Source organism: Juglans microcarpa x Juglans regia, chromosome 2D, assembly GCF_004785595.1.
Source record: "Juglans microcarpa x Juglans regia isolate MS1-56 chromosome 2D, Jm3101_v1.0, whole genome shotgun sequence".
Classification (NCBI taxonomy): domain Eukaryota; kingdom Viridiplantae; phylum Streptophyta; class Magnoliopsida; order Fagales; family Juglandaceae; genus Juglans; species Juglans microcarpa x Juglans regia.
Window position 1 is genome coordinate 2225998 of NC_054596.1, and position 21397 is coordinate 2247394.

The 21397-nt window shown below is 36.9% G+C and overlaps 2 protein-coding genes across 4 annotated transcripts; one reads left to right on the forward strand and one right to left on the reverse strand.

The window, feature by feature from the left end:
- Positions 1-1798: 1798 nt before the first annotated feature.
- Positions 1799-16587, reverse strand: LOC121249775 (structural maintenance of chromosomes protein 4). Of its 3 annotated transcripts, XM_041148574.1 has the most exons (28): positions 16321-16587; positions 15916-16005; positions 15598-15699; positions 15147-15323; positions 14930-15060; positions 10676-10754; positions 10409-10566; positions 10247-10322; positions 9882-10010; positions 9670-9814; positions 8468-8598; positions 7815-7967; positions 7538-7727; positions 7024-7157; positions 6283-6441; positions 4987-5295; positions 4721-4897; positions 4440-4523; positions 4155-4364; positions 3971-4060; positions 3760-3881; positions 3524-3679; positions 3329-3436; positions 3170-3230; positions 2563-2697; positions 2371-2458; positions 2228-2300; positions 1799-2139 (listed from the first exon to the last, which is right to left on the reverse strand). In XM_041148574.1, the coding sequence occupies exons 1-28, from the start codon at positions 16468-16470 to the stop codon at positions 2019-2021; spliced, it is 3738 nt and encodes a 1245-aa protein (XP_041004508.1). In that variant the 5' UTR covers positions 16471-16587; the 3' UTR covers positions 1799-2018. The 3 variants fall into 3 exon arrangements, with proteins under 3 accessions (XP_041004508.1, XP_041004509.1, XP_041004510.1); XM_041148575.1 differs by lacking the exons at positions 15598-15699; positions 15916-16005; positions 16321-16587 and having other exon boundaries at positions 14424-15294; XM_041148576.1 differs by lacking the exons at positions 15598-15699; positions 15916-16005; positions 16321-16587 and having other exon boundaries at positions 10676-10812; positions 14413-15294.
- Positions 16588-17618: 1031 nt separating this feature from the next.
- LOC121249776 (receptor-like protein kinase FERONIA) lies at positions 17619-20686 on the forward strand. Its single transcript, XM_041148577.1, has one exon. It carries the CDS (start codon positions 17843-17845, stop codon positions 20504-20506), a length of 2664 nt encoding a protein of 887 aa, XP_041004511.1. The 5' UTR covers positions 17619-17842; the 3' UTR covers positions 20507-20686.
- Positions 20687-21397: the final 711 nt, after the last annotated feature.

The window sequence follows — 21397 nt, forward strand, 5'->3', positions numbered from 1 at the left end:
TTTATAAGCCTCACACATTACAATTATTTTATTATTTTTTTTTCTTTTTTTTTTTTTTTTTGATTTTATTCTTCTTAAAACAATTGAATTCTTTTACTCATCATTTATATACCACACATTTGGTAAGATAAAAAAATTAAAAAAATCATTAAAAAAATGGTGGCTTATGTATATAATTTTTTTTTTTTTAGATAGACAAATTTTTATAAGGATGTATGTTTACATATCCTCGTGATGTATTATTGCATGTTAGAGAGTCTGAAAGTATCGAACTTCATATGCTTAATTATGAAATAAAGAAGAAAAGGTTTAGAAAGTTAAGAGTCGTGTGTACCATCATTTCCGAAGCAAATGTTAGGACTGATCTATCTAGTCTGCTGTGAGAATCTTACCAAGTATCATTACAAGAAAACAATCATGAGCAAAACGACAGCTTATTGATTATTTTATGCATATATAAGCACACATATACACAAACCGGTCTTATTTTAAGATTGCTAACACGTGACTGAAGCTCTCAATTAAAAAATTTGGCCAGCCTCACTTCCGACCCAGGAGTCACGGGTATGGCAACAGTTTTTATTAATGTATATCCTCCAGCCCTCATCATCCAGGTATTTAAGATTTAATTTAAGAGAGATTGATTTTTTTAAATTGTTCTTATAGTGCCATGTTAATAATATACAAAAGTAAAAAATACGGACTAATATGCCCCCAAATTCATCATCTTAGAAAAAGATGGTAAAGCAAATTGAGGGATGTCCCAAATTCAGAGTTTTAGTACAATTTCGATACGTTCGTGTGATAAGTTGACAGCGATGGATAGGAATCTGAGTTATGTACAAGAGGACAAACTATCAGTACTGCTAGAGCAACCGCGGGTGGTACCGCTGGATTTTTTTTTTAATTATTTTTTATAAAAAAAAATTTAATATTTTTAAAAAATAAAATAAACTTAAAATATTATTAAAAAATACTTCCTTAATTATAAAATAAAAAAAATTCTTAAAAAATACTTCTTTAATCACGAAGTTTATTTTTTTATTTTACTTCGTGATTAAAGAAATATTTTTTAATAATATTGTAAATTTTTTTATTTTTTAAAATATTTAAAATTATTAAAAAAATCTATATAAAAAAAGAATTAAAAAAACACATAATAAAACTAACGGTAGCTCCCAACAAGAGCTACTAACGATGGCTCTATCATTATTCCAAACTGTATATATATTGTTACTTTAGAAAAGAATAAGACTATTATACTGCCTCACTCTTATCGCTAAGCATACCGCCTAGTGATTTTTTTTTACATTTTTTTAATATATTTACATATTTTTAAAAATAAAAATATATATATCAATATATTTAAAATTATTTAATCACTAAGTAAAAAAATTTGAATAACGGTCGATGAAAGTAGAGAGGTAAAATAGTTTTAATCCTTCGAAAAAGATGCCAAAGAGTGAGGTGTTTTGTCAGGACAGTATTCGACAATGGTTGACAGTGAACTAACGATAACAAGGCCAGGAAGAAAGGACGGCCAGTTTTGAGAATCCAGCTAGATATTTGTGTTTTGAGTTTTGGCTAGTGAAAAAACAGTTTTGAGAGTTATAGAACAATTCCATTGCGCAATTAATTAGATAATGGGCATGGATCGAAGGTTTTTTATTTTTCGCAGAAGAAAAAAATCCTAGAGATTTATGGAACTCCAGCAACTTACATATTCATGTCTCTCGATCTCAAGCTTTAGAAGGCACCACCATAGATGTTATAGGCGCACTACTGGCAGCAAACCTATTTTGTTTGGACAATGTTCAGGACTTTGTTATTTAGCGTCGATTCGTCTCAGCTTCATACACTAATTGTGCCTAAAAGGAAAAGCTGCTATACATAATACATATCAAAAATTAAATATGCAGTTGATATCTGTAAGCTGGTTAGAATAGAATCGAATAGATAAATGAGATCCTGACATGGGGACCGCTAATCAAGAAAGGCCAGTAAAACCAAACTCATCGTCAGGCAGCTTTTTCACATACTACAAAACTCCCTGGGTTAATTGTAATGCTCTTGGTGCAATTATCAGTCTTGTAGATACCTACGAGTCGATCGGCCAATTCAAACATGTTGTTTCTCAGGCTGCGGATAGCATAAAAGATAACACAGTGTACACCGTTAGAAACTATGTGAGTAACTAGCAATAAACGCCAGAGGCCATCGAACCTACCTTATGATTATAAACTGAGCATCCTTTGTCCTGTCCTTCACATAATGCCCAACAATAGAAACATTTTTGAAGTCTGCACATGGAAGGAACTTGAGCGAATGGAGAACATACGGGTAAAAGGAAAGATGATACAGGAAAATTACCCAGAGCAGCATCAATTTCATCCATCACATAAAGCGGAGTTGGCTTGTAGTGATGAAGTGCAAAAACAAGGGCCAGTGAGCTGAGTGTCTGAAAGACGTAAAAATAACAAAACTATATTACTTTCAGGAATTCTTGTCCAAGGAAATCAGAGACCGAAAAAAGGGGAAAAGTGAATGATATTGCAATATAACCTTTTCACCACCCGATAAATTTGCGATATTCTTCCAGCTCTTCTTTGGTGGTCTGACACTGAAAACAACACCTTCAGAGAAAGGATCCAAAGAGTCCACTAGCTCAAGTTCTGCATCGCCTCCAAGTGTGATCATCTGCAAGTTTATGAAAACCATGGTACTATCACTAATTACCAGATGCATACAGCATCAGAAAAACAAAATAAGGATGACACAAGTAGCATCAAAATGAAACGCCCCAACTGATTGCAAACGGAGGAGCTGCATCAAAGATGTAAGATTTTTTAAATAGGAATTGTGTTGATATGGCTTGGACAAATTATGCTGAACCCAAACCTAGAGATAACTGTAGAGATAATATCTGACCCATCCTAATCAATTCGTAAAGAGTCCATCCCACCAACAAAAACTCTACTTTGTTCGATCTTTTCAAAAGAAAAGAATGGTAATCAAAAGTGAAAATATCCAGCACCAGAATAAAAAATGGCTCCAGCCATAACACTTCCACTTCAAACTGTTTAACGCGCATTCAAGATGTGTTCAAAAAATAAGATAGCAGAGCTTATAATCCAATTAAAATTTGTGCAAGAGGGATCCATTCACAAACCTGATACATCTCCTTTAGCTTCAAAGATATTGCATTGAATCCTGCCATGAACTCATCCAATCTGTAGGATACTGAATTCTGTTCAGTAAAAAACCAAAAAACTGAAGTGGATTTTTAAGACCACAAATCAGAAATCAAAGTAAAGAAGAATAAGCATGCCTCTTCTTCCTCCATTCATCATACTGCTTCTTTATGTTATCACGCTGTTGAGTGACCTTGTTTAGTTCCTCAACTCGGTCATTATATAACGAAACCTTTCTCCGAAATCTAACAGTTATATGATGTTAGCAGTGTAGCGCTGAAGAGGTAAACTCAACTTTAAAATGGATATAAAGAATAACAGAAAAGTCATACTCTGAGATTGAATCAAGATTTGGATTCATCTCCTTCAGTTGGGCTTCCAGCAATGCTACCATTTCAAGGGCACTCTTTAGGTCACAAGCCTCACTGCGACTTACATCTGTCAAAGTCACCTGAAGCTTTTCAGGGTCCACTAAATCTTTCTGAATTCTGCAACAAGTGTCTGATGTTAAGCATCCTTCATAATCATAGAAACCCCATTTCCAAAAAGTTATCCAGAAAAGACCTACTGTTCCAGATGCTTTGCAAGAGTAGTTCGCAAATCATCAAGCCTTTTCATGTAACCCTTCCCCTTCAATTCCAACTCCTTGTATGCTTTCTTCAAGTCTTGTAACTTGTAGTCGGCATCAACCTGTGCCATCACGGAGTAATCATTCAAATGTTACAGAAAACATGACACAAACAAGAGGAATCATAAAGATGCATGAATTAGCACAGTACCTCAGATGCACGTAATTCATCGACGGTCTTTTTCACTTTGTCGTAATCACATTTTGCTTTATCTAACGCATCTTTATGTTGATCAATCAGCTGTACCAGAGGACAACAAAAAGTCACTTAACAGTAAGAGAAAATTTTGTTTTACAATAATTTCTAATAAAAATAAAAAATGAAAATAAAAAACCTCCTGTGTTTTTTTATAATTCTCTTGAACAATGAATGCTTTCTGCTCTATTTCTTTGAAGACACTTCTCAATTTCTCCTTCTCCTCAACAAGTCTCTCTTTCTCCTTCTTTGAGTCCTCAATACCTTTTGTTAATTTTTTCATTAATTTTTGACCAGTTTCTATCTGAACTCTGTGGCGGTTGATCTCTGTGCTATTCTTGTCAATATCCTAACAGTTTCGTAGCATCAATTAGCACTCACTCAATTGTAGTAACGGATGCTTCATAGTGTTTCACATACTTACAGCTTGAATCCTATTGACCTTTAACTTCTGTGCTTTCAACCTTTCACCACCAGCATTTTCGATAGAATTCTGAAGCTCCAAAGCCTATAGCCGAGAAAATTAAGCACAAGTCAACCAACTGAGATATCATAATGTAATGCCCTTCACAAATAAATAATAAGCAAAAAGGCAACATAGTAGGGAAGCCAGAACATCAACCATGAACAGGGAATGCAACCAGCCTCAATTTTAGTAATAATTATGCTGAAGAACAACAAAACAAAATAAAGTTCATTACGGGCCTTCTCCTTCAGCTCTTTAGACCCTTCGATGAGTTTATCGATCTCCTTTTCTTCATTAGAAATTAATTCCTTGAGCTCCTTCAACCTATCAAGCTCATCCTTCCCAGGTTGTGATGCAGCCTCCAGGGAACAAAGTTGTTTTTCAAGATAACGATGTTGTGAATTCAAACTGTCAATCTGTTGACAAACAAAACTTCAAAATGCATCATATTCCCTCAAATATATCTATTAAAAGGTCCCTTGCAAAGTCCCTGACTGAGCAATACCTCTTTATGGGTTTTAGCTAATTCCATCTCCAAGAATGCAACTTCTTTTTCTGATGTCTGGTAACATCGCACTGCCTCGGCAATTCTTTTCCGGATGCTATTTAACTTTTCAACCATTGTAGACAGTTCCTTCTCAGCATTTGCAACAGCTTCTCCCGACACACTTGCAGCTCGAATAGATGTCCCCATTTTACCACCACGAGGCTTACTTCCCCCACCACTCATTGTACCAGATTTTTCAAAAAGTGCACCATCAAGTGTTACCACGCGTCGAAATTCTTTGTTTCCATTGTATGCAATACGTGTTGCCTGAAAATCGGAAAACAGAAGCTATCGAAATAAATGCCTTTTTCATTGGTAAAGCTGTCTAAATAAATGCTGAAATGAATTGAACCATAATGGGAATTCTCCAATCTACCATACAAAATCCTAGGGTCCACTCAGTGTCTAAAATTGGCTATCATACTCACTGATATAGGAACAACCCCCAAAAATGAGGAATTTATGTTAACCCCTAATGCTTTAAACAGATTTAAGTTCCTGAAGATATGACAAAAGGGGAGGTTTGGATACAAAAAGCTCCTCACATCTAATCATTACAATTTTCCCAAATTTCCATACAAAATACAGTAAACAATTCAACTTTTTCAAATCCCAAAACAAAAATAATATTCTAACAATATTTTATTCAACTTTCAAATTTCATCTTATTTCATCTCAGCTAAACTAACAATCCAAACCTCCCTAGATCCTTTACTGCCCTAAAAATTCATTCCTCATCTCTCAGAGTACGTTTGCTTTTTTGGTATCATATTTCATTTAAGAGTATATCAGCACTAAAACAGCCAGAAATCTCTGCTGTTTTATATTGGATTCCAGTTATTGAATCTACCACAGGTAGATTGTGCAAAATATTCTATACCAATACACTGGCAAAAAGATATTGAAAGTTACAAGCTGACAACTGTAGCTACTTCATGGAAACTAATCCAAACAGACTAAAATTTGAGCAAGCCACAACTGTAGCACCTTCACGGCAGATTGCGCAAAGTATTTTATTCAGACCATACACTGGCAAAAAGATAGTGAAATGTTATAAGCTGACAACTGTAGCCACTTCATGGCAACTAACACAGATAAACCAAGATTTGAGCAAGCCACCAAATCACCACAAATGGTAAAACATTGAAACACCAAGAAGCTTTTGGATAGAAGTTGCGAATGTATAACAATGTATTCTTTTACAGTTAAAAATCAGGAGAATAATCCTCAGATTTAAATGAAAATGAGAACTACCTGGTCAAGATCCTTAGCTACGACAGTGTTTCCCAATGCTGCAAAGAAAGCAAGCTTCATTCTTTCATCCTGAACTTTAATTAAATCGAAAAGGCGTGGAACTCCCTCCGGAGTGCTTATTTTCTCCTTCAACTTGGGTGAAAGAGCAACTTGCTTCTCCTGGAAGATGAAGTTTTGAAAAATTAAATAAATAGTCGTAGTTTTACGAGTCTTCAAATGGTATTATTCAAATATATGGGTATATTGTATATGAAGGAAAAGATAAAAGAATATACTGCCTACAATTAACAACTAAGTGGCCACCAAACCTGAACCATCCTTTAATAAATTGATCGGCTTTTAATTCCTAGAAGGTTTTATTGTTAAAATTTCAAAACCACTTTGACCGCTGTGAACTTTTAGCTACACATCACCAGAATGTTAAGAATAAACTCTTGCAACAATAGGTAAGTATTAGCTTTGACGTCCCCATATTTTCTATTGTTACAATAATTTCAAACTAAAGTGGTATAAAAACTGGAGATATCAAACTAATGCATACAGATTCATCTGCGTTTCAGTCCAAAAGATTCAAAGATTTCTATCATCACAGTCTGACAATTTTTGAAGTTTTCAAGGACCCAACTGAACCAGTCTAGAACTCAACCTCACAGTAAACAAGGCATATCGAGTACTTGCAACATTAAAGTAGGTGTTTGGGCAGTATAAGTTCTTGCAAATCATATAATATTTAAGTGATACCAATATCATGAAAGTTGCAATGCCAAGATTCTCCCTCCGAAGTAGCTCAACACAAGCTTGTGCAGCACTGGTTGTTTCCACTACAATATAGTCAAGTCCTGAACATGCTGTTGATATGGCAACATCATATTTTGCTGCAATTAAACAATCACAAGGAAGTGAACACCGGGAAATAAACTGATAAATACATATGGAGTATGACATCACTGCAATATAGGCTGAAGAAAATATTGAGCTTTTGATGCATTAAACATTCTACACCAAGAATTGGAAAGAAAAGGGCTGTGAAGTAATAAGACCAAATAAAGCGTTCACAAAACAACAAATGCAAATCATACTTGTTTGTACATGTAGGAAAAGAAATGTTAGGTAACGCCAACCCAAAAATAATTTTCACTAGGTATTGATTGATTGCAATTTTCACTCAAGTTCAAAGACTTAAGAAGGTTATTGACTAAAGCTAGAAAAGATGGAAAGAAGAAATAGAGATAATAATCACAAGCAGAAGACATACCATCAATAGCACCAAGATCACCCATTCGACCATATATTCCCCCGATTTGATTGGACTCCTTAGCCTGCAGGATTGCTTTCAGAACGGATCCCTGACTCTTCTCAGAGTCAAGGATAGACTTTAGTTCTGCAACCTTCTGTCTTGCAGTTTGTTCAATAGGAATCAGTGCATCTTGTTCTTTGATGCATTCCTGCAAGAGGTTGGAGTGCTCTCATAATTTCCCCTAAATGTAAAATAAGAGAACTTAAATTTACATGGTCATCATGAAAACACAAACTTGTTCCAGTTTACGAGCTTCCAATGCCTCAAGCTGGTTCTTTCCTATATCTGATTGAATATTTGCAATGCTTGCATTTTTTGCTTCTTTTTTCCCCACTATATTGTCCATCTGCTTTTGAGCATCTTCAAATGCTGCACGACCAGCTTCATGCTGAAACATTCAACCATCGCTTTTCAGCCAACTAAATGACAATCTCAACAGTACGAATATCAAATATCAGTGGTCCTTTTTATTTTTATTTTTTTTGGGGGGGGGGGGAGTCCACAGTTTGTTATTTGCAACAACTTGCTCATAATAACAGATAAACTAAAGAATACAAGGAACTTTGCTTCCAAAAATAAAAGATAATCTATGGTAGGCCCTTGGCAGAACTCTGAATTTTTGTTTGATATATCTATGTTTATAGACCAGATGGACTCCAATCGTCAATTGAAAACGATGCAAGTCTTGTAGGAGTCAAACCATAATAACCATCACGTTAAACTTAAGACATTCAAAGGAACTCATCTTTCAAATATCACAAAAATGAAGATGCTTAGTGCAATTTTTTCCACTTGTATTTTGAGAAAAGGAAAATATGGGACACTTGGAAATAGCTAGTGCTTATGTGAAAGCTAATTGGCAAGACAATATCAAAGCACCAACTTCACCTTATCACTCAACAGCTTGCTTTCTGTACATGCAACTTCAAGTTTTCCTTTATGTTCAATCAGTTGCTTTTCCCAAGGATCTAATTCAGCACGAACTTTTGCGAGCTTAGCACGATATCTCTCGGTTTCAACTGCTTACCAATCAATCACAGGTAAGTAACATTCCATATAACACGAAAAGGGGATTAACTCTTCAACAAATAGCACCTCATTCCCCAAATACCTAGTATACTGAAATAAAAGAAAAAAAAAAAAGAAGGAATTACACAAGAAATTTCTTGGTTCTTTACCTGGTTCTATGCTCCTATCTCATGGGGGGGAAAATGGAAATAGTTCCTGTATATGCTGTTTGAGAAAATGGTTTTTCTTTTTTCTTTTGATTGTCAAATTGTGTTGTTAGAATAGATAGCTGTCAAAGTAGGATCACTTCCTTCATAAATCTTACGAAGAATGGATGGGGAACAGAAGGGAGGCATTATTCTGTACAAGAAATGGAATCAGAACAGTGAGCAATTGGAGCTCAAAAGCTACTTAACCCCCCCCCCCCCCCTTTTCTCTCTCCCCCAGAAGAAAGCATTAAGGGAGGAGGAATATTTTGCTTTGAGGTTCTTCATTTCTTAAAGAAGCTATGCATTAAACAAAACCAAAGGCCTAATAATTGTGTACACCAAGGACGAATTTAGCACAGATCATCAACTAATTTTAGGAGAAAAAAGCCAATACAAACTAACACTAACTTGAAAAGTGTCGATGATTTCGAGGGAAAAACCATTTCATACAGTGAGGCATGAGAAAAAGATAAATCCAAAAATCCAAGTCCTACTACCACCTAAAAATGATACTGAGATCCCTATAAAATTGTAAAGCAAATCTAACTTCCAAATGCAAGTAGAGTATCAATAAAGAGATTTTAAAAAACAGGTGTACCTTGCATAGTAATTTAAGCCATATGAATCATATATGTCGCCATGCAAACTCGAAATATCATAACTCAATGTTATGTAATTTCGTCTTGCTTTTGAATGTAGACAATTTGACAGATGAACTCATAGTTAATAATCAAGTAGCCAAAGTTTTATTTGACCTATAAGGGATGGCATTTAGAGAGGGAAAAAAACTTTGACTCAAAAAACCTGCGTGAAAATTCCAATAAATTGCAAAAAATGTAATGAATCTTACATGATTGAAAAAGAGAAAATTACCTTTAGAATTCTCTTTAATTTCCTCTAAGACTTTCTCCTCATCCAGCAAGAGCTTTTGCAGTTTTGGAATATTTTCCTCAAATATAGGGATCAGATTTGTCGAGTCTTCACACTCCTTTTCTAAGTCAACAGCCTTTGATGAATCCTGAAATGGGAAGTCAAAAGGTAAAAACATGCGTGTGCTCAGTTCACCTAAACAATTTTTTCCTCACCTTTCCCAGTTTATCCTCAAGTTTCTTGATCTTTTGCTTCATGTGCTTCAAATCTTCCCGATATTTGACATCCTGGCGTTCAAACTCCTTAAACTCTTCCTTACAACTTCTGAGTTGATTATCAAGTTCCTAATAATTCAAAACATAAGCTACATTTGAAGTTATTCAAGTAAAAACAAATTGAATTCGTGCGATTACACTCAGTGTAGACATGTCATTTCAAAGAGCGGCAGGCACATTACCTGAAAATATATACTACTATATTTTCCTCACATTGAGGCAATCAAATAACGATAATTTGAATAGGTTCTGCAAGGCATTAGTTTATGAAAATAAATATATATATATATAAATACTCTGCTGACCTCTTGTCTCTTCATGTACTTGTTGTGCACAGTTTCAAGCTCCTTCAACATTTTGTTACTTTCTCGTATCTTCTCCCTAATTTGAGATGTCAAAGTTTTCATCAGGTCCACTTTTTTGTTTCAACTAAATATAGTAAAATCCCTAGATGTAGAAGCATATACCTTTCAGTCTTCAGATCTTCTTCTAAACTGGAAACATTTTCTTGTAATTCAACCATATTTATATCAGTATCTTCATGGGCCAATTTAGTGGCTTTCTCTTGCCATTTCAAAAGTGACAACTCTTTCAGCATGTATGCTTCTGCTTCATTCTTCACGTCCTGTCACATAAAATATGAGAACAGATTAATCAAACTTTTTTATTGGTAAACAAAAATTTAATTGATGAGTCAAACATAAGATGGTTGATGTTCAATACTGTCTACTTACCTCTAAGCCATCTCTTTCTTTCTCTGCCAACTTAACCATTTGCACCACCCCAGACCTGCTCTCATCTAGTGATTCTAGCCTACGAGACCAATGGAGCATTAATAAGTATCAGAAATATACAAAGTACAACCACGAATGTTTTCTTTTTTTGATACGTAAGAGATAAATTTTATTTAATATGAATGAAATAGGCCTAAACCATGTACACAGGAAGTATACCACAGAACACCTAAAGACATTCTAAGAGCGATGAACTAAAGATAAGAAGTCATGAATATTATCCCCAATTAAAACAATAGCAGGAAACCAAAGCAATAAGATATTTAGAAAGAAAATCTTCAGCTCCACCACTGTGCGTTTCTTGTCTTCAAAACAACGTGCATTCCTTTCCATCCAAATGCACTACATGATACACAACGGAATCATCTTCCAAACTGCTGCCAGTAGATGACAGCCCTGCAATTTTCTCCAACAGCTCATCAAATCCACCACCCTCAAAGGCATTACCCAAGCGACACCAACCCTCTGAAAGATCTCATCCCACAACACTCTCGCTACATCACAATGTAGTAATAGGTGATCCACCAATTCTCCATTCTTTTTGCACATATAGCACCAATCCATCACTACATATCCTCTCTTCCTCAAATTGTCCGTAGTCAAGATCTTCCCAAGAGCGGCATTCCAAACAAAGAACGCAACTTTGGAAGGCACGCGAGACCTCCAAATGTTCTTCCAAGGGAATAGAATATGGTCCTGTGTTATCAAAAGGTTATAATACACCTGAACAGTACATAACTTATGCTCCTTAGACCTCCACTTCAAGCTATCATGTTGTGCCCTAGTAGTCCCTGAGAAATGTAATAGGCTGAAAAAGTCAATAACCATATCTAGTTCCCAATCATGAAGATCCCTATTAAACAGAATATTCCACTGATGCGAACCATGAGAAATATCCGCACATCAGCCACTGAAACCTCCCTATAAGCTGCAAGACGATATAAAGCCGGAAAAACCCTTTTCCAATGCATGATCTCCACACCACACATCCCGCCAAAAACTGATTTGGTTGCCCTCACTGGCTACAAAGCGAATATGATTTTCAAAACATATCCACCCCTTTCTTATGTACTTCCATAACCTCACTCCATACCACCCTCTCACTTCATTGGAACACCCTCCGCCCCAAGCAACACCATATCTCGCGTCTATAATTTGCTTCCACAAACCTCCCCCCTCCCGATGATATCTCCAAAGCCATTTCCCCAATAGTGCTTTATTAAAGACTCTCAAATTACAAACACCCGACCCACCATTCACAATTGGGCACATACCATCTTCCAACTAATCAGGTGGAATTTCTTCTCCTCCCCTAAGCCTCCCCATAAGAATGCCCAAAAAAGTTTCTCAATCTTATTCACCACCCCTGCAGGCATAGGAAAAAGAGATAAGAAATACGTGAGGAGATTAGTGAGTGTACTCTTGATAAGAGTAAGCCGGCCCCCTTTTGATAAATACACCATTTTCCATCCCGCCAACCTTTTCTCTATTTTCTCTACCACCCCATCCCATATAGCTTTACTCTTGAAAGATGCTCCTAACGGAAGACCCGGATATTTCATTGGTAAAGAGGACACCTTGCAATCCAAAAGACTTGCTAGACTGCAGATATTAGGAACCACACCCACTTGTACCATCTCAGATTTGCTAAAGTTCACCTTAAGCCCTGACACTGCCTCAAAACAAAGCAACAATGCTCGTAGAGTTTGGACCTGACTGCTATCCGCATCACAGTATACCAGAGTGTCATCTGCAAACAGAAGATGGGAGATGAAAAATGGGCCACCAAAGCCATTTCCCACTTTAAAATCCGATAAAAAACCCCCATCAACAGTAGCCTGCACCATCCTACTCAATGCCTCCATAACGATAACAAATAGAAGAGGAGATAACGGATCTCCCTGTCGCAAACCCCTCGAACTATCAAAAAAACCAGCAGGAGTGCCATCAACTAGAACTGAAAATCGGGCAGTTGAAATACAATGACTCATCTAAGAAATTCACCTATTTCCAAAGCCACACCTCTCAAGCAGGTACAAAAGGAATTCCCAATTCACATAATCATAAGCCTTCTCCATATCCAGCTTGTAGAAAATACCTGGGCTACCCTCCCGCAATCTAGCATCAAGGCTCTCATTTGCTATGAGCACTGAATCAAGAATATGTCTCCCACGAATAAAAGCATTCTGAGGCTTGGATATAATATTTTCCAACACAGGACTAAGCCGGTTAGCAAGAACCTTCGAGATAATCTTATAAACACTACTAACCAAACTTATAAGAGGAAAATCCTCAATAATTGAGGCCCCGTGTTTTTTGGGGATGTGAGCAATAAATGTCGCATTAAGGGATTTTTCAAACTTCTGAAAAGCGTGAAATTCACTGAACACTTGCAAGACATCACCTTTCACAACATCCCAACAAGTTTGGAAGAAACCCATTGAGAAACCATCCAGGCCTGGCGCTTTATCCCTAGTCATAATAGAGATGACCTTGAAAATCTCTTCTTCATCGAACGGTCTCTCCAAAACACTCACATATAGCGGATCAATTGCCTCAAAAGACAAAGCATCAAGCTTCGGCCTCCAATTTGTCAATTTGGTGAGAAGAGTCTCATAATAATGTACAACATGATTTTCTAATTCTGGAGGAGAGGATAACACCTGAGTACCAGAATGAAGCGACTCAATAACATTGTTACAACGATGTGAATTAGCCACTTTGTGAAAGAACTTTGTACACCTATCACCTTCTTTCAACTAAAGAGTCCTGAATTTTTGACGCCATGATGTCTCCTCTGACATCAAAACCCTTTCCAACTCTGCCACAACCGTGCCCTTCCCTAATAATACCTCCTCCGAGGCATCTCCCAATAATTCCCTACCCTCTATCTCCTACAATTCCTCCAACAAAGAGGACTTCTAATTGTCTGTGTGACCAAAAACTTCCAAATTCCATTTTTTTATATCTAATTTTAAAGCCTTAAGCTTACTTGCTAAAATGAAACTTGGAGTGCCACTAAACTGATACGATGCCCACCAAGCAAGCACCATCTCTACAAACCCATTCACTGTCAGCCACATGTTCTCAAACTTGAAGTACCGGCGGCCCCTATGAATGCCCCCACAATCTAAAAGAATGGAAAAATTATCTGAATTGACTCGAGCTAGCATTTTTTGACTTACTTCTGGATAGTGGGCTTCCCATGACGGAAAGACAAAGAATCTATCCAGCTTCGACCAAGCCCGGCCGTTAGACCATGTGTACTCACCCCCCACCAAGGGAAGGTCCATAAGGTCCAGATCAAAAATGAACTTAGAGAATTCTTCCATGGCCCTAGAATGCCGATGATGCCCTGAATGTTCACTAGGAAAGTGAGTACTATTGAAATCACCTCCCATACACCACGGCACATCTCATAAAGAGTATATACCCGCCAATTCCTCCCACAACCTTCGCCTATCACTATCCATATTTGGACCATAAAACCCTACAAAAGCCCATTCCCATCCATCACTCACATCTTTGAATAAAATCGAAACTGAGAACTCACCAACAGACTCCTTGATCGCCTCAACTACTATTTTGTCCCACACTAATAACACTCCACCTGAGGCTCCCAGTGAAGCCAAATACGACCAACCCACATGTGAGCATCCCCATAAACTACGCACAATGTTAAACTCATTTGAACCAAAATGGAGTAGAAAAGGTGAGACATATTTGACACTGCTCAGAATGTATAAAAGCTGTATAGGATAGGAAATATTTGGTAAGTGATGGGAAAGGAAAATTTATCTTAACATAATAAATAAATAAGAAAAAACAATAAATCCAGTTTGATAAGGACAGCAGTACAGCACCATCTGAGAGGATACACCTCAAACTCATGAAGAACGCTGGGTATCATGAGATCACAGAGTTGGCTCTTTGAATTAATATTTTAGAGACCAACTGAAAGGGTACCCTATAAGCCATTCAATTGCAAATGGTACTTCCGTTACTGGCTTTCAATTTCAAGGGCTCTTTTTAAAGTAACTTACAATTTTTAAATAAATAACAAGAGTTTGTACTTGTAGTTAGCACTAATACAGGTAATTTGTTATTACATTTAGGAAAATAGGAAGCCAATGTATAGAGCAGGAATAAGAAAGCAAACGTTCAACTGAGTTGAGAAGTAAACAATGTACTCACTGCTTGTATGATTCGTCAATTTTTTCAACATACTTGTTAGTCCCAATTATGTCCTCAAGATATTCAAGAAAACCTTCATCATGAGGTCCTTGAGATTTTGGCTTCATAAGTGAAATCTGCTCGACTTCACCCTGGCAACACCCAACAAGAAAATTCCAGAGCACATAGAAACGAGCTTCTTATTCAAACTTAAAACACTGCATAAGAACTACCAAACCTGGAGAATCAAAAAACGGTTGTTGTCAAGGTCAACTCCTTTCCCTTTCAGTTTCTTGGTAACTTCAGTAAAATTACTTGGACGGTCATTGATATAATACTTAGAGGAGTTATCACGAAAGGCAACCCGGCTAATCACAAAATCACTCCCTGAAACAGCTTCATATGATCCATCATCCTGTAATAATTGAAAATAGGTTTATGGAACCGAAATCTCTAAAGTTCTCCACTTGATTATCGTGTACCAAAATATTAAAAAAAAAAAAGATTTATTATAATAACTACAGGAAACAAAGATCTCACGCAAGACACAGAAAACCAAATGGTTTAAGTCAAATTTACTTCCTTTCTTCTTACGTTTTTTTCCAGCAACGAAACAAAAGGAAAAAGAAAAAAAAAACAGATTACTTATATGTAACATAACCCATGTAAAAAAAGTTGAATTCAGGTACCAGATCAACGATTTCCTGGAAATGTACAGAAACACCAGCATTCTCCAAATTTTGGTGATTAGTTGAATTGTGAATGAGCTCTGAAACTTTGTTAAGTCGCATCTGCGCATTTAAGCCAATAAACGTTGACACAAAGTGCAAACCCAACCACAAAATAATACTGGAATGAAGTATTATCGTAGCTCTAGAAGTATTTCGTTGCATACGCAACAAAAGGACGCATAATTTCTCATTATATAAATAGCAAATAATTATCCCCAGTAATTATAAACTATTCATACATAAATTAAGAAGGTGAAGAAAGTAAATCCATTAAACCTGCTTAGCTCGCTTCCCGAACACAAACAACATTGCATCTATCACGTTGCTTTTACCACTTCCATTCGGTCCAACCACTGCTGAAAAGCTCTGGTTCAACAAACAAAGAAACGAAAATTAGAAATCCTATAGAGAGAGCGAGACAGTGCATTTTTCTCTGGGTCACTACGCATACGTATATTAAACAACAGATTCATGCGCGATTATTTTCTCAGTTGAATTTACTATAACTCCTCTCCACTTATAGGAGCTAAATCAAAAAATGCATTATATCAATATCGAACTTTCCTCAAATTCCCAACTGTTTTCTCAACATCCAAACTGAACCCTAATTTTCTATAATATGCTACTTAAATCAGACTTCCTCAGAACAGAAGAAGAAGAAGAGGCAAGACGGACACTCACCTTGTGGAAAGGGCCCACGCGTTGTTCGCCGGCGTATGATTTAAAGTTCCTCATGACCATCTCTTTGATAAACAGCCTCGGGGCTCGGGATCTTCTCTCGGCAGAGTCCGATCCGTCGGTCATCAACTCGTCGTGCGCTTCCATCCCCATTCTTCCGAGTCAGCTTACTGCTGGCTCTGCCTCCTCAAGTTTTGGTTTCCCGTTCCACGAGTAATGGAATTCAGACGCTACAAATTAATCCCAAAAAAAAAAAAGAAAATTAGATGTATATTGGAAAATATGGGGGATGGTGGTTTGGCGGGAAGTTGGAAGTATTGTGGATTTTCAAAGCAGTAGTGGGCCCAGTTTCAGGCGCCGATATTCAAGAGGGCCTTACTGCTGGATAAGCCCAAGCCCATTCTGTGGTTTGAAAATTTCAGCAAACGAACCAGCCGGGCCGATATATTTAGGCTACTTACCTGTTGAGTTAAGTTCGATTCTTTATGATAATAGTAAATTAAAATGATAGAGTTTGTTTTATGAAGTTTACCATTACTAGTCTTTTCAGTGGTTGTTCTTTCAAAGATAAGATTCTTCTCATATAATTGTACGAACTTATTTAAAAGTAACTTTGGACCTTGAGGTCACGTGGGGCTTCATCTTCAATACTGATTAGGTACAAGGTGGTTTAAGATTTCTTTTTAAAGAAAAGCAACTGGTACTGCAAACCTGTAAAATATAATATATTTAGATATTAATATAAATTTAGATATATTTATAAGAGATTAAAAAAAATTATAAGCTTTACATATAAAAAGATTTTAAATTTAGATAAATTTAATAATTTAAGAATTAGATATTTAAAAATTAGACTTAACTTAAAATTAGATTGAATTGAATTAAAATCAGAAGAATTTAGAGACCTTAAAGAAAAGAAATTGAGTAACAGGCATGTCTGTCGAGATTCGAAATACCATTTTTTTCTCTCTTTTTTTCGGGAATTCTTACAAACAAATATTTATTTTTAAAAGGACTAATTTTCGAGAAATTGAATAATACTCAAATTTAAAATTTTGATATATCATTATAAGAGATTTTAGGAAGTTTTTTATTTGTATGGAAAAATATTATAAATTTATATGTAAACTTGTCCAGCCGCATGAATCACGCAGTCCAGATTGCCATCCCTGGATTGAAAATTTGAATGTTACACTTTGTCCTACTTTAGATGGACATGTACAGACATCATGACAACGTACTTTCGCTTTCATGAGCTCAAACAAATGTAACACGATCTATATTCATTCTTTTATCTTAGGATTTTTCTTGGAAATACATTATTTTTCAACGTATTCCACAACCGACTTCTCAATTCTTTACACACTTGTGCCTTGGCTCACAACCATCCGCATAACCCACAGCTCAAACCCCTGCCGGTTTGTGATTCATTGCGTTAAACCCAGGACAAAAACGTACTGATCAGCTTCCAGCTCGCTGATCTCTCTCTCAATTAACCTGTTACAATCGGTGATCTCTTGCACCCATGAGGAACGTCCTCTCTGTGCTCCCACCTACCTTCTGCGTCTTCTTCTTTTTCTTCAATCTTTGCCACGCCTGGATCGCTACTCCTACACCTCGTTACATTCCCGTTGAGAATATTGCCATAAACTGTGGCACTTCTGGCAACTCAACGGATATGGATCATGGGCGAATTTGGATTGGAGACGTGGGTTCCAAATTCAGTCCCGTAGAAGAAAATGGTAAAAATTCTATGATCAACTCTACATCAGAAACACAGGACCCCGCGGTCGGTATCGTCCCCGTCCCCTACAAGACTGCCCGTAAATCGTATTTCCAATTCACGTACGTGTTACCAGTCACGCCAGGCCCGAAATTCGTTCGGTTGCACTTCTACCCACGTGACTACTCGAGTTTGGATGGGAGTCGTGACTTTTTCACCGTCAAAGCAGGTTCATACACCTTACTTGCCGACTTTAGTGCTTCTGATACTGTTAATGCAGATGATACTATCCAACATAAGACTCTTAGCAAAGAGTTTTGCGTCATGGTACTTGAAAATGAAAAACAATTGAATTTAATGTTCATCCCACGTCCAAGTACAGCTAATGATCAGTTCTATGCTTTCATTAACGGATTTGAGATTGTCTCCATGCCATACGACCTCTACTACTCTAGACAAGAAGAAAATGGAATTGGCATCCCTTACATTGGCCAAACCGGAGAACGAGTATACATTTCAACCGACATGCCACTCGAGACAGTTTATAGATTGAATGTAGGCGGCAACTCCATACCACCATCGTCTGACACTGGCATGTTTCGAGAATGGTCCAATATTGACGTGTATTATCGGTTGGGTGATGCCGTAATCAGTCGTGAACCATTCTTGAAACTCAATTACTCAGCAATACCAAATTACACAGCACCTGATGAGCTCTATCGAAGTGCGATATCAATGGGTCCAAACAGAACCAGAAACTTGCTTTCTAACTTGACCTGGGAATTACCTATTGCGTCGGGATTCAATTATCTGGTGAGGCTCCATTTCTGTGAATTAGAGTCCGTAATAACGATGCCCGGAGGAAGGTCATTCACTATCTATATAGATAATCAGACAGCTAAGGTAGCAGCTGACGTAATTGAAGGTAAGGCTACGCCGGTGTTTCGGGACTATGTAGTAAAGATTGAAAATAATGGATTGGAGGTCAAAAGTACCATGTTCATTGCTCTACAGCCTGGAAAAGCTATCAATTCAATCAATGATGTCATCTTAAATGGTGTGGAAGTGTTAAAATTGAGCAACATAAGAACAATCCTTGCCAAACCCTTGTCGACAGGTACGCGCCATGAGTCCAAGTTAAAGAACACAATTATCATTGTGACCGGAAGTGGTGGGGGCTTCTTGATATTGCTCACTCTGATGTGGTTTATGGTTCTCTCAAAAACGAGGAAAACCAACAGTTTTGGTTCATACAGCTATCCACTATCAAAGTACTGCTGCTGCTGGCCCGACCCTAGCAAAAGAAAGTCAACAGGGACAAAAGCCTCGTCAGCCTCCGATGATTTTTGCCGCCACTTCTCACTGGGCGAAATAAAAATAGCCACCCGCAACTTCCATGAAGAATTAATTGTCGGAGTCGGAGGCTTTGGCAATGTATATAAGGGTCTAATCGACAAAGGTACCGTGACCGTCGCCATCAAGCGCTTGAATCGAGAGTCACGACAAGGCGTCTGGGAGTTCAGGACAGAGATCGAGATGCTCTCCAGACTTCGCCATGTACACCTTGTCTCCCTCATCGGATACTGCGAAGAGGAGGGCGAGATGATCCTCGTTTATGACTACATGGCCAACGGGACCCTCCGCCACCACCTCTACGACCTCAAAAGCAATCACCTCCCGTGGAAACAGAGGTTGAAGATTTGCATAGGAGCGGCACGTGGTTTGCACTACCTACATACGGGCGCAAACCATCCAATTATCCACCGTGATGTGAAGACGACCAACATCCTACTGGACCAGGATTGGGTGGCCAAGGTTTCAGATTTTGGCTTGTCCAAAATGAGTGTTGATAACACTGAGGTTAGTACCATGGTAAAAGGTACGTGGGGCTATTTGGATCCGGACTATGCAAGGCGTCAGAAATTGTCAGAAAAATCAGATGTGTATTCGTTTGGGGTGGTGCTTTGGGAAGTATTATGTGCTCGAAAAGCATTGGATCAAAAACTGGAAGAAGAGCAATGGAATTTGGCTAATTGGGCGACAAAATGCATAGAGAGAGGGAGCATTGGTCAGATCATCGATCCATATCTGAAGGGGAAGATAGCTCCAAAGAGTTTCAAGGTGTACGTCGAGGTTGCGGAGGGTTGTGTGCGTGAGCAGGGGATCCAACGGCCCACCATGGATGATGTCATGGAAAAGCTCCGATTTGCATTGGAGCTACAAGAGAATGAAGATGCTGCTATAGACAAACTCAATTCAGCCGATGGGCTAACCTATCCGAACTTGTTATCATATCACTATGTTGTATATAACGAGCACACGTCGGAAATAGGAAGTAATAGTGGGTTAACCACAACTACAATTAGTGAATCGACTCGCTTGGCACGGGACTCTAGCACTATTCAAAGCAGCGAAGAAGGCACGACGGATAGCCCCATAGAGATCAAAGATAGTACTACTCACTGAGTTTACGGACTGCTAGTCTGCTACTATGTGGGTGTGAGTTCATGTAATTTAATTAGGTCGTGAATAAAAAATACTTTGCACATAAAAAGTAGTTAATGTTTAAGCCTTAAGGGCAATTTTCCCATTGGATTGTCACGATTGTCCAAGCTTTAGTAACTAAGGTTGTTGTTGATAAGTAAATATTATCTCATACTATTTCACTATTATTTTCATATAATTAATTATAATTTTTACTATTATTTATTATTTTATCATTATTATTTACAAATTATTTAAAATTATCTCAGCATCCAAACGTAATCTTTCTAATTGCCGATATCTCATTAGTTGTGACTGTAGGGCCACAAATGAGTCAAATTCAAATAAATATTAATATGTCATGTTTAATTTTTATTCAAACATGAGTTAAGTTAAAACGTTTTATTAAGTTTGATTTTATGTTTAGGAACAACTCATTAAATATTCTACAAATGAGTCAAATTCAAATAAATATTAATATGTCATGTTTAATTTTTATTCAAACATGAGTTGAGTTAAAACGTTTTATTAAGTTTGATTTTATGTTTAGGAACAACTCATTAAATATTCTACAAATGAGTCAAATTCAAATAAATATTAATATGTCATGTTTAATTTTTATTCAAACATGAGTTAAGTTAAAACGTTTTATTAAGTCTGATTTTATGTTTAGGAACAACTCATTAAATATTCTAGCAAGTTCAAGTTTGATGACAAATTACTTTATTTTGCCAATATCTTTCTAAAGATTTTATATACGTAGATAAGTGATTATATTTATAAAGATTCAAATCACATGTTTAGTATTAGGAACATGATTTGCTCTAATTTTTTAAATACTAAAATAATTTCATTAAAAATCTATAGATAATA